The sequence below is a fragment of the Dryobates pubescens genome, chromosome Z, assembly GCF_014839835.1.
Source record: "Dryobates pubescens isolate bDryPub1 chromosome Z, bDryPub1.pri, whole genome shotgun sequence".
Classification (NCBI taxonomy): Eukaryota; Metazoa; Chordata; class Aves; order Piciformes; family Picidae; genus Dryobates; species Dryobates pubescens.
In genome coordinates, this window is record NC_071657.1 from 132,228,513 (window position 1) to 132,241,437 (window position 12,925).

Sequence of the window (12,925 nt, forward strand, 5' to 3'; positions counted from 1 at the left end):
AATCTTAATAGTGGTTCATAGCATTCATGCTGCTGAAGGGCCTGGAGAATAAATCTGATGAAGACTGACTGAAGGCCTGGAGAATAAATCTGATGAAGAGTGACTGAAAGCTTGGACAATAAATCTGATGAAGAGTGACTGAAGGAGCTGGGAATGTTTAGCTTGGAAAAGAGGAAGCTGAGGGGAGACCTCATTGTGCTCTACAACTACCATGAAAGGACATTGTGGAGAGGCTGGTGCTGGTCTCTTCTCACAGGTAATTAAAGATACAACAAGAGGGAATGGCCTCAAGCTATGACTGGGTAGGTTTAGACTGGACATTAGGGAAAAAAAAAATTAGGTAAAGAGTGGTCAGGCATTGGAATGTGCTGCCCAGGGAGGTGGTTGAGTCCCCAAGCCTGGATGTGTTCAGAAGTGGTTTTGATGTGCTACTTGGCGATATGGTTTAGGGGTGAACCTTGTAGAGCAGGGTTCTGGGTTGGACTTGGTGATCCTGAGGGTCTGCTCCAACCTGAAGGTTTCTGTGATTCTGTGATAATACTTATGACACTTTTGAAAAAAAGTAATTAGGCAAAGCACCATCTTCATTTAAATTACTGAAAGAATAAAGCAGGAGAAAAAAAGAGAGAAATGAATGCTCTACCTTAGAATTTCTTACGCGTATCCAAAGCTGACCACAGATCTACAATATTGCCTTGAATTCGATTTATTGTTCCATATCCATTTCACTTACAAGCACACTGATTGGACAGCAATGTGCTCTTGTGGACAAGAAGGCCAATGGGATCCTGGGGTGCATTAAGAAGAATGTGTCCAGCAGATTGAGGGAGGTTCTCTCCCTCTGCTCTGCCCTAATGAGACCTCACCTGGAATACTGCATCCAGTTTTGGGCTCCCCAGTTTAAGAGGGACAGGGATCTACCAGAGAGAGTCCAACAGAGGGCTACAAAGATGATTAAGGGACTGGAAGACTGCCTTATGAGGAAAGGCTGAGAGACCTGGGGCTGCTTAGTCTGGAGAGGAGAGAGTGAGAAGGGATTTAATAAATGTTTATAAATATCTGAGGGATGGGTGTCAAGAAGGAGGGGAAAATAATTCTTTACTGTAAAGGTCACAGAGCACTGGAACAGGCTCCTCAAGAGAGGTTGTGGAGTCATCTTCTCTGAAGACTTTCAAGACCTGTCTGGATGTATTCCTGTGTGACCTCCACTATATTCTATGGTTATGTGCTCCTGCTCTGGCAGTGAGGTTGGACTCAATGATCTCCAGAAGTCGTTTCTAACCCCTAACACCCTGTGATCCTGTGAACTGTAGAAATATCCCAAACCACTCAAGCAACATTTTCAGTATGAATATCCTGTGGAAGATCTCCCAGCAAACAGTTCAAGCGTTCAATAGCACATGAGGCAATAATGTTATAATTCAGCATACAGGAGCCAAGTAGACAGAATTCCTTCCATGAAAATTTAACAAAATGGGGAAATCCATTTGATGACCTGAACTGAACCTATGCTGTGGTATAACCCCAGAACCTATGAGTTAAATAGCTATCATTTTACCTCTACATTAACCCCTTAAACAGACCTAATCACATGAATTGTAAAGAAATAGAAAGCACAACAATGATATTAATGATTTATTACTTAGATCAACTACAACTTCTCTCATTATGATTTTAGTCCCTCTGGGCACAGAGACAAGCTTCAGGCAAACCTTATTGTTGTTATCATCCTATTCACAGGTCCATGAAAACCCTTACTGGCTCAGCAGTGTTTCAAAGACATTTTCTAAAAGACTTGCTTAACTAACAAAATAATTAAATGTAGCTAGGAAATAGGATTTCCAAAATATAGAACACTGAGTGTTTCCTACTTAGTTTTTCTTTGGTTGGTTGGTTGGCTGGTTGTGGTTTGGTGGTTTTTTTGCTATAGAAAAAATATCTGGCAGCAGGAGATGAAAGGATTTTTAGGGACACAAAAATGATGAAGGGGTTTGAACGCCTCTGCTGTGAGGACAGGCTGAGGGAGCTGGGGTTGTTCAGCCTGGAGAAGACTCCAGGGACACCTAATAGCAACCTTCCAGTACCTGAAGGGGGCCTACAGGAAAGATGAAGAGAGACTGTTAACAAAGGCCTGTAGAGATAGGACAAGGAGCAGTGGCTTCAAACTAGGGAAGGGCAGATTTTATACTAGATGTTAGGAACAATGTCCAGCTGATTCCTTTCTGATGTTTTAGTGTCTCACCTTTGCCCATCTTCACAGTCTGTACTCCCAGTTTTCAAATTCCACTACAGTTATGAAGTATAATTCCCCAATTTGCCTCTCTACTGCAGTGCATGATTTAAGTATTTATGATAGTAATTCCCACTGATTCCTGGAGCTGTTTTTCAAAGGTTTTATTGATTTTTTTTTTCTCCCCCCCATTTTCTCTGTTTCAAAGCATGAGAAACCTGGAGATCAGGCACTTATTAATTCACTTCAGTTGTATTTTTGTACTTCACATCCAGTGCACTTCAGTGTCTATGATCTCTTTCTGTGATCATAAAAGAAGAAAAACAAAGATGAAAATAAAAGAAATGCAAGACTGTGTGAAGGCTGCATTTTGAACCACTAGAGAATACTCAAGGCAAAAAGAAAAGCAGTGCCAACTGTACAGAAAAAGCACAATTTACTGAAGATCAGAAACAGCTGCCAGTATGAGGTAATTGTGCAAGAACTGCCAAGCACACTGAAAGCTCTCTGTATATGTGTGTATATGGCCAACATATACCTGTTGGCCAACAATGCTTTGGCATTCTTGCCAAAGACAAGTAGCTGAGACAGGTAACATGACGTGGCTGAATCTGCAAGGCTGGCACTGAGATCTGCTTTTCAGCTGTTTAGTTCAAAGAGCAGCACCTGAGAGATAACAACCACAGGAATCACATCCTTGCTTGGGTACTTCCTGACACAGTGATGGTCAGATGAAAAAATGCAATAATAGACAGGACTAAATTATCCCCTTTCCTCTTGTTCCTAATTATCCTCTGCCCCATCACTGCTCTTTTAGTAATTGAAGTTGTTAGAAAATCAATGTATTCTTAGGAGTAAAGTATCCCTAAGAGCAAACAGCCAAATTGCATCTCTACCCATCTAAAGAGCTGTGATCTAAGAAGCCTTGTACTTCCTTCTGTCTAAATAGAGTCTTCTTTCTTCCAAGGAATATAGCCAGAATTCTTAGCAGTGTAAAACTTAAAGAAAAAGGAAAAAAGACAACAAAAACCCCAAACTAAAGCAAACCCCCCCCAAACAAGCAATGACAAAAAACCCCAACTAACCCAAACAAAACACCAAGAACCAAAAAAACCCCAAGCAAACCAGGGCATATTAGAGAACTGTAAATGACATTACAAATGTAAATTCATTTCCCTCCTTGTCTTCAATATTTTGATCTCAGATTCATTAAAGAATCACAGAACTCCTGAGGTTGGAAAAGACCTTTCAGATCATCTAATTCAGTGCTAACTCTGTCACATACACCACTAAATCATGTCCCTAAGCACCACATCTATGTACCTTTTAAATGTCTCCAGGGATGGTGATTGAACCACTTCCCTGGGTAGCCTGTCCAAGTTCATGATACCCCTTTTGGTGAAGAAATCTTTCCTAATAGTCAAACCTCCCCTGGCACAACTTGAGGCCATTTCTTTCCCTATCACTTGCTACTTGGGAGAAGAGATCATATCTACCTTGCTACAAACTCCTTTTAGATAGTTGCAGAGTGCTAAGATCTCCCCTCAGTCTCTTCTCTCCAGGCTAAACAACTCCAGTTCCCTTAGCTACTTCTCATGAGACTTATTCTCTAGACCCTTCACCAGCTTTGTTTCTCTTGTCTGGACCTGCTCCAGCAACCCAACGTCCTTCTTGTAGTGAGGGGCCCAAAACTGAATGTGGTACTTGAAATGCTTCCTCACCTACTAATAACAGAAAATGATCACTGAAAACTAAAAGAAAATATTCATGGCAACACCAAGTGAAAGATGAACAAGCAGTTTCTGACAGTTTTATGTCAGTACTGGCATTTCAGGAGGGGGCACAGTAAGATAGGAAGGGATTCCCATTCTTCTAGACTGCTGCTTTGAAGGCCTGGAATGACTTATAATCCACCCAAATCACAGATGTAGATTGAGGACAGAGACAACAAGCTCAGAAGTTGCTCAGTGAAGAGGAAGCCTGGACCCCCAGACAAAACCAGAGTTCATCCTAGTCCTACCAACAAACCCAGTAACTCCCATAAAAGTTGAGGCTAATAGCTGTGAGAGGAAATTAAAACAAATTCTTTTCTAACCCTGTATTAAAATGTTGCTTTTCAGACCTGTTACCTAACTCCAGGAACTTAGCAGTAGTCATATAAAAATTCAACAACAGAAACATGAAACTCCCACTCCAACAGCCAGCAAACAAGAAATGAAGACAGCCTTTAATTTGGACACATACGTGGTGTATTAAACACTAGGCCATTTCCACTTGCATGATGATTCAAGAGCCAACAGCAATTTCCCAAACCCCATTATATTCTGGTACTGAAAATGATAACTATAATATTGAAAATGTTACATTTTTGCAAAGTGCTAATTACACCTCCATTAACAGGAAAGGAAAAGGACCCCTATTTTTTTGAATTAAATTACCTGGCAAAAAAGTAATAATCTCATCTTTACTGGCAAACATGGTGAGTGCACAAACCCTCTTCAGTGCAAAAATAAAACACACTTATAGGATACACAATCCATAGGATCACAGAATATATTTGGTTGGATGAGACCTCAAAGATCATAAAGTGCCCTGAAAATGTATAAGCTGAAGACAGAATACTTCTATGAGGAGAGGCTGAGGGAGCTGGGATTGTTTAGCCTGGAGAAGAGGAGGCTCAGGGGAGACCTTATTGCTCTCTACAACTACCTGAAGGGTGGTTGTAGCCAGGATGGGGTTGGTCCCTTCTCCCAGACAACCAGCACCAGAACAAGAGGACACAGTCTCAAGCTGCACCAGGGGAAGTTAAGGCTGGAGGTGAGGAGAAAGTTCTTCATTGAGAGAGTAGTTAGCCATTGGAATGTGCTGCCCAGGGAGGTGGTGGAGTCACCGTCCCTGGAGGTGTTCAAAAGGGGATTGGACGTGGCACTTGGTGCCATGGTTTAGTTATGAGGTCTGCAGTGATAGGTTAGACTTGATGGTCTTTGAGGTCTCTTCCAACCTTGGTGATTCTGTAATTCTGTAACTGCCCTCCTCCCAGTTGCCATTAGCTGGCAGATTTATGCATTATCTTAGTGGAAACAGGTCTTCTGTAATAAACATGAGATCTGCCTACGTAAGCAGCATGGGAGTGGATACACCATTATTATAACAGAAGTCTTCTGCATGACAAACCCTGTAACATCCAAGTTGGAATTAACACTAAAAGGTCACACTGTACATGGAATTTTCTCACAGAAGCTTTGAAACTGCAATACTCAGTGTAGAATGTCATGCTTAAAAAGAATCCTGCTGAAATCATTCAAATACAAGAAGGACCTGGACATGCTGGAATGTGTCCAGAGAAGGCCCACGAGGATGATCAGAGCTCCTCTCCTATGAAGACAGACTGAGAGAGTTGGGGTTTTTCAGTTTGGAGAAGAGAAGGCTCCAAGGAGACCTTCTTGTAGCCTTCCAGTATCTGAAGAGGACCTAAAACAAAGCTGAGGAGCGACTTTTTAGCGTGTCAGGGAGTGATAGGACTGTGGGGAACGGAGCAAAATCAGAAATGGGTAGATTCAGATTGGATGTTAGGAAGAAGTTCCTCCCCATGAGGGTGATGAGACACTGGCACAGGTTGCCCAGGGAGGTGGTGGAAGCCTCATCCCTGGAGGTTTTTAAAGCCAGGCTGGATGTGGCTCTGAGCAACCTGATGTAGTGTGAGGTGTCCCTGCCCATGGCAGGGGGGTTGGAACTAGATGATCCTTGAGGTCCCTTCTAACCTGGACAATTCTATGATTCTATGAAATTGTGTAGCCTACTTATATGCTGTAGACAGTATATAAGACAAGGACATCTTCAACTCTATATATATTTTCCTCATGCGAGAAAGATGAGTAGAAAGGCAGCATCCTAAGACTTATGAAAAACAATCATTGTCCCCAAAAGTGTGGAGATACATTAAATGACTTTGCAGAAACTCTATTTCAAGACTGAGACCTAAATTTTCTGAAGTTCTATATTTGAAAATGGCCTTTGACCTCAAAAGACCTTTTCTTCCCTGTCTTGTTTTATTTTGAAAGCTCTTTTTTATTTGTTCTCCCTTGTCAAATGAGACAATGAGTTCATTTGCCAGTTTTGGTGTAAACTGCACAATGGAAGAGGTTTGAAGCAACCAATTCTTTTTCTACTTCAAAAAAAGGTAAAATAGACAATAATTTGATAGTTTATAGTTTTCAGAATATTACCATTACATTCCTGCAGATATTACTGAAATAAATACTGAAGTGTTATATTGAACACGTGTAGTTCATCATTTTCATGACATTTTATTTCCACAGAATTCATGGTAGAGTCCTCAGTAACTGCTGGGAAAACAGGCATTAGTTCACATACCATTATAGAATCATAGAATCAGTCAGGGTTGGAAGGGACCACAAGGATCATCTAGTTCTAACCCCACTGCCATGGGCAGGGACACCTCACAGTAGATCAGGCTGGCCAGAGCCTCATCCAGCCTGGCCTTAAACACCTCCAGGGATGGGGCCTCAACCACCTCCCTGGACAACCCATTCCAGGGCTTCACCACTCTCATGGGTAAGAACTTCCTCCTCACCTCCAGCCTGAATCTCCCCACCTCCAGCTTCATTCCATTCCCCCTAGTCCTAGCACCTGAGATCCTGAGAAGTCCCTCCCCAGCCTTCTTGTAGGCCCCCTTCAGATACTGGAAGGCCACAATTAGGTCACCTCAGAGCCTTCTTTTAGCTCCTTGCCATTGACAAACAAAGGCTGTCACTAAGCACAGACTATTCTTACAGGAGTCAGGGAAGGAATTGCCCTATTCAGACCAGTAGAAAATATGCAGCAACACCGTATCTCAACTGTTGCCATGCAAAACAAGAAATTGAGCTTTCTAACCAAGGATTTATAGCTTTATTAATTCTTCTGCTGTCAGTCTAATTAGTCTTTTTGTACTAGACCTCAATAGTAGTCCTTATAAAAAAAAAGTGATTTTTTTTCTTTCTACTCACTATATAATTTTTATTATGTTCTAAATATTCTGATTCCATTTCAGAGCATGAAATTGTTGAGGTATGAGTCTGAATCTCCTTGAGAGAGCACAAGCTATTTAATTCTGTTCTGCATGGTGATAGCAAGGAAAAAAAAAAGCTTATTGCCATATAATTTTCTTAGGTCAGTAGTGTAATCATCACAGGCAAACAAAACATTTTGCTTTCAACACTTCAAAGAGTAAAAAAATTAATTTGCATAGACCTCAATTTTTTTCTTTAATCTGAAAAACTCTTTCACTTTTGGCAGCTATCTGAGAGCCCCCAGATTTCTGTATAGATAGCAGTTATAGGTCTACTGTCGTAACCAAGCTACAAAGGATTGCTCAAGGAAATAAAGCTGGGGTAAAAAGCTAAATGCTGTTCTTAAGCCACAGTGCTGCTTCGTGGAAGGAACTCACCACATGAAATAGCTAAAACTGAAGGCTCCCCAGAAGAAGATACAGGAAACTAGATGCTGTAAAACAGATGAAATGACCAAACTGTGGTGTGCAACTGCACTGTTCTTTGGTTCTAGAGATTTCGAAAGCAGGTAAAGTAATATTAATGCTTATGAAAAGCTCAAGGGAAGCTCCAGGGAGCTTCCAGAGAGGAAGCCTCACATTTATATGGAAAAAAGAAGTATTAAAAAAAAGAGTAATTGGATACATGAGCAGATGTGTATTTGGGAAGAGTGAAGGTGACTTTCTCAAAGGGAAGTCATGCCCCACAAACATATTGGAATTTCTTTTTGAAGGCTTCAAGCAACACTCAAACATGAATAATAGAGTGGGTTTCCAAATAGCATTCAACAAGACAATTAGAGAAACTATCAAACCACAGAACAAGATAAAAAGTATTCCTATGGGCAAGCAATTGACAGAAACAGAGGATGGGAATAAAATACATTTTCTCATGGAGGAGAGAGATCACCAGCAGAGGCCGAGGGAGATTTGTGATGGCACAGATTGATGACAGAATCCACAAATAGCCTGAAAAAGTTAACGAAGAATAGGACAAAGTTTGCTGATGATACTGTGGGAAATAAAAATTAGACATGAAGTGGCATATAAAATCCAATGCAGATGAAAGTGCATCCAGTTCTGGGCCCCCCCAGTTTAGGAAAGATAATTGACTTGATAGACTGTGTCCAGAGAAGGGCAACAAAGCTGGGGAGGGGTTTGGAGCACAAGCCCTATGAGGAGAGGCTGAGGGAGCTGGGGTTGCTTAGCCTGGAGAAGAGGAGGCTCAGAGGAGACCTTATTGCTCTCTACAACTACCTGAAGGGAGTTGTAGCCAGGACAGGGCTGGTCTCTTCTCCCAGGCAAACAGCACCAGAACAAGAGGACACAGTCTCAAGCTGTGCCAGGGGAAGTTTAGGCTTGAGGTGAGGAGAAAGTTCTTCACAGAGAGAGTTGTTAGCCATTGGAATGTGCTGCCCAGGGAGGTGGTGGAGTCACCATCCCTGGAGGTGTTCAAAAGGGGATTGGACGTGGCACTTGGTGCCATGGTTTAGTCAGGAGGTCCGTGTTGAAAGCTTGGACCTGATCTTTGAGGTCTCTTCCAAGCTTGGTGATTTTGTGATTCTGTGATTTTGTGAAAGCAAAGGCCCGAGAATGGGATATAAGTAATATAGACACTAAAGCTATATTCTCACGTCTACCAATGTAGCAGACAGTTTGAAAGCAAGGTAACCATTAACATATAAAGTGTTTGTGTGTGTATATATATATAAATAGTCTATATATAATAGTCTATATGTATTTATATGTAAACCCATATATATTTATAGATAAAAATACATAAAATATAATATATGTAAACATACCAAGTGCACTTTGATAGCAAAGCAAAGAACTACAGAAATTCATTACCTGCAATAGTGGAGACAAAACACAGCCTACAAAATTCTCAGCTATTTCAACTATTTAAGTACCTTGAAAAAAAAATCAGTGAAAGATGTTTCTAATCTAACATCATGAGCATGATGAAAGTTTGGCCCTTGTTTAAAGGTTGGGAGTATCTCAGTGGATTTATGCCAACGCAAACTAATTGCTTGTATGCTTTGTAGTGTGTTCAATCACAAAAATAACAGGGAAATTATGTCATCCAATTTTTTCATTCCGCCATTAATATTAATGAACAACTCTGTATTCAAAAGTGTTAAGCCTGGAGCATAACCAAGAACAATTATTTATCTTCAGCAATTCTGAAATCTTAGTGGACTCATACTGCAAAGTGATACCAAAACCTTGTGTGCACTTTCCAATGCTAAGAGAAAGAAAGAATAATTATGGAGTAAAGACTATTTAAGATCTGTGTAAGCAATTCCAAGTGACATAAAATTCCTGAGAGTGTCTTCTGAGATTCTAATTAAATGGGAACAAATGCCATTTCCTCTTCTCCTGAGATTTTTCAGTGCAAAGAAATCTTCACTACCCTCATCAAAACCCCAGCTAGTTTTGTCACAAACTCATGGAAACATGCCCTGTGCAGCAATATCTAAAGATCCCTCAGAAAGTAAACCAAGCTTTTTGATCTTCTGCTTGGAAATGTTTTCCTGTGTTACCATGGTATCAGTGATAGTTATTTTAAGACATTGCCTGTGGAGCATCTTTGAGAATACACCTAGGCAACACATAAATCATCTGTACTCTAATACTTCTAAGACAGTAACTAATCTTCCCATATTTCAGGGGAAGAGAGTGATATGAAGCCATTATGTTTGCGTAAGGAATCCTTTAGAAAACTCAGTTTTGAAGTTTTTGTCTGCCTCACCCACCTTATTCAAGGCCTTTTCAGTTTTAACAAATCTAATAAATTCTGTATGTGGATTTTGACTCCTCTTGCACTTTCAGTGCCCTTAATTTTATTCACTAGCTTTTAGAAGTGAGAGCTTAGCAAATATAGTCTAAGTTTATATTTGCGGAACTTGAGAGTTCAAGGCTCTTATTTATTCTGCAAAAGGTTTACTGACTTCTTCCTTACTTAGAAGCTACTCTGCACAGCTTCCAGGGTGGCTCTAGAACTCCTCTGCCCAGCATGTATCTTCTTCCTAGACAACAGCTAGCAGGAATTTACCAGAGACTGACCAACTTCATTGCTATGTGTATGAGAAGAAGGGGAGTGCATAGACATAGTTTACACTTACTTTAGCAAGACCTTCAGCAAGATTTCCATAGTATCTTTACAGACAAAGATATGACTCAGACAGGTGGACTGTAAGATGGATAGAAAATTCACAGGACTCTGAAGTTTAGCAGGTCAGCCTGCAGTCTAAGGGATGTGATTATTCCCCTGTTTCAGCACTCGATGATCTCAAAGGTCTTCTCCAACCTGGTCTGGTCTATGCTATGCTATGCTATGCTATGCTATGCTATGCTATGCTATTCTATTCTATTCTATTCTATGCTATGCTAAATTGGTAATGCCCCAAAGCACTGCACTCAGATGAGTGATTTGTGTGTGTGTGTGTAGTAATTCACATTGTAGGGACTTAATTCCACTCCTGGTTGTATATGTACAACTCAACATAAATGGATGCTGCGTGCAGGCAGCCAAAGGCAAAATCTGGTACAAAAATAATTCAAAAAGATGAAAACAAGCTGGACTAAAAAAGGTCTCCACATTTTACAAATGAAGTAACAGAATAAAACCAGCTGTATTCATAATCACACAAAACATGAATGTCCCTAATTTCAGTAGGAATCTTAGGAATACTCTGTGTGAATGACCCACATAACGTAATTAAAAGCAGTACTGAAGGAGCCACTGGAAAGGAACAAACACAAGGAGGTTATTAATTAAAACATGTATTACTCTCAACATGCAAACTCTCAGCCACAAGTTAAGCTCAGAAGACTTACTTTCTTGGTTTTCAAACTGTTCTGACAACAGATGGTAGCAGCAGCCTACGCTGCACACTGCTTTGATTTCAGGCTTGGCAGTAAAAATGCGTAGGGTATTTGCAGCAAGATCACCACATGTATGTAGCCCCACCATCACACAGTCCTAAGGAAAAAAAGGAAGAAAAGCAACAATAAAGCTGTTCACCTTCAACCCTCTTCACCTGCAAGGGCATAAATAACACCTACAAACTCTTGAGACCCAAACATGCTGCAAATGGTTATGGAGCTGTAAGTTTTCAACACACAAACTTCATGAGGACTCCTACTGTTCTGGTGTAAAATTTTTCACTGCAGAAGAGAAGGACTTCAGTGCTAAGGAACTGAAAGACCTGGGGCTGTTTCATCTTTAGAAGAGAAGGCTGAGAGAAGATCTTACCAAGGTCTATAAATATCTGAGAGGTGGGTGTCTAGATGAAGGTGCCAGTCTCTTTTCAATGGCCCCCAGTTGATAGGACAAGGAACAACTGGGTACAAGACAGAACACAGGAGGTTCCACCTCAGCATGAGGAGAAACCTCTCTACTGTGAGTGTGACAGGGCACTGGAACAGGCTGCCTAGAGAGGCTGTGGAGTCTCCTTCTCTGGAGACTTTCAAAACCTGTCTGGATGCATTCCTGTGTGGCCTGCCCTATGTCATCTTGTTTTGGCAGTATGGTTGGACTTGATGATCTCCGGAGGTCCCTTCCAACCCCTTAACAATCTGTGATTCTGTGAAACCCCCATGCATTGCCTCTGTGGAGAGACAGATTGTCATGGCTTTGTTCAGGTCAGGAACTACCCATCTCTGCACTCTGCCTTCACCAGCCATTAAGGAAGCAGAAATTCAAGACTGTGAACAGGAGCTGCTTTATCTACATGGAAATGAACATCTATGAGGTGACTGAGCACAGGTCATTGTCTCATCTCAGCTTTCCTGTCATTTTTATTAATGACACTGCTACTTCTTTTACTTTAGATTTGCTGCTGTAAATCTGGCTGGACCTATCTATGGCATTTCTACTATTTTAAATTGCAGAAATCAAACCCATTTTGTAAATAATGTGAAAAGCAGGCTTTGTTGCTCTCAAAACTGCAGTGCTGTCACAGCTTTACAGTGTGCTTACTACTATTCAACAACAAATGTTCATTTCCTTCAATAGCACAAATTAAGAACCTTGGCTTCAGATGATCTGTTCTTCTATTTTATTTTCTGCTTTCCTGGTTTCCCAAAATTTCCTTTACCCCTCTGTTTTCCCCTCCTTCTCCTTACCATTCATAACCTTCCAGCATTATCAGTTGGAATGTATATGAAATTGCTATATGTTGTTGATGTTTCAGCCTTTTTCATGAACAAGGTTATCAACAAAGAATTATCAACAAGAAATTATTTAGCTTGGAGGAGACTGAGGGGCGACCTCATTCATGTTTATAAATATGTAACATCTCAAGCTGTGCTGGGGGAGGTTTAGGCTGGATGTTAGGAGGAAGTTCTTCGTAGTAGGAGAGATTGGCCATTGGAATGGGCTGCCTAGGGAGGTGGTGGAGTCACCACTACTGGAGGTGTTTAGGAAGAGACTGGATGGGGTGCTTGGTGCCATGATTCAGTTAGTCATGAGGTGTTAGGTGATAGGTTGGACTTGATGGTGTCTGAGGTCTTTTCCAACCTTGTTGATACTGTGACTCTGTGATTTTCGCTGCTATATATTTTCTCACCTATCTGCATTATATGACACATGTATGTGTGAAACAGTAAAACCTCCACTTCTCCTGTTTTGATTTTAG

General features: G+C 40.9%; 1 protein-coding gene across 1 annotated transcript in view; it reads right to left on the reverse strand.

Annotated features, from left to right (window-relative positions):
- METTL25 (methyltransferase like 25) overlaps nucleotides 1-12,925 on the reverse strand; it is a 75,035-nt gene that overhangs the window by 37,516 nt on the left and 24,594 nt on the right. Inside the window, 1 exon segment of the mRNA XM_054178471.1 lies at nucleotides 11,124-11,268. Coding sequence (XP_054034446.1) covers nucleotides 11,124-11,268 — 145 coding nt within the window.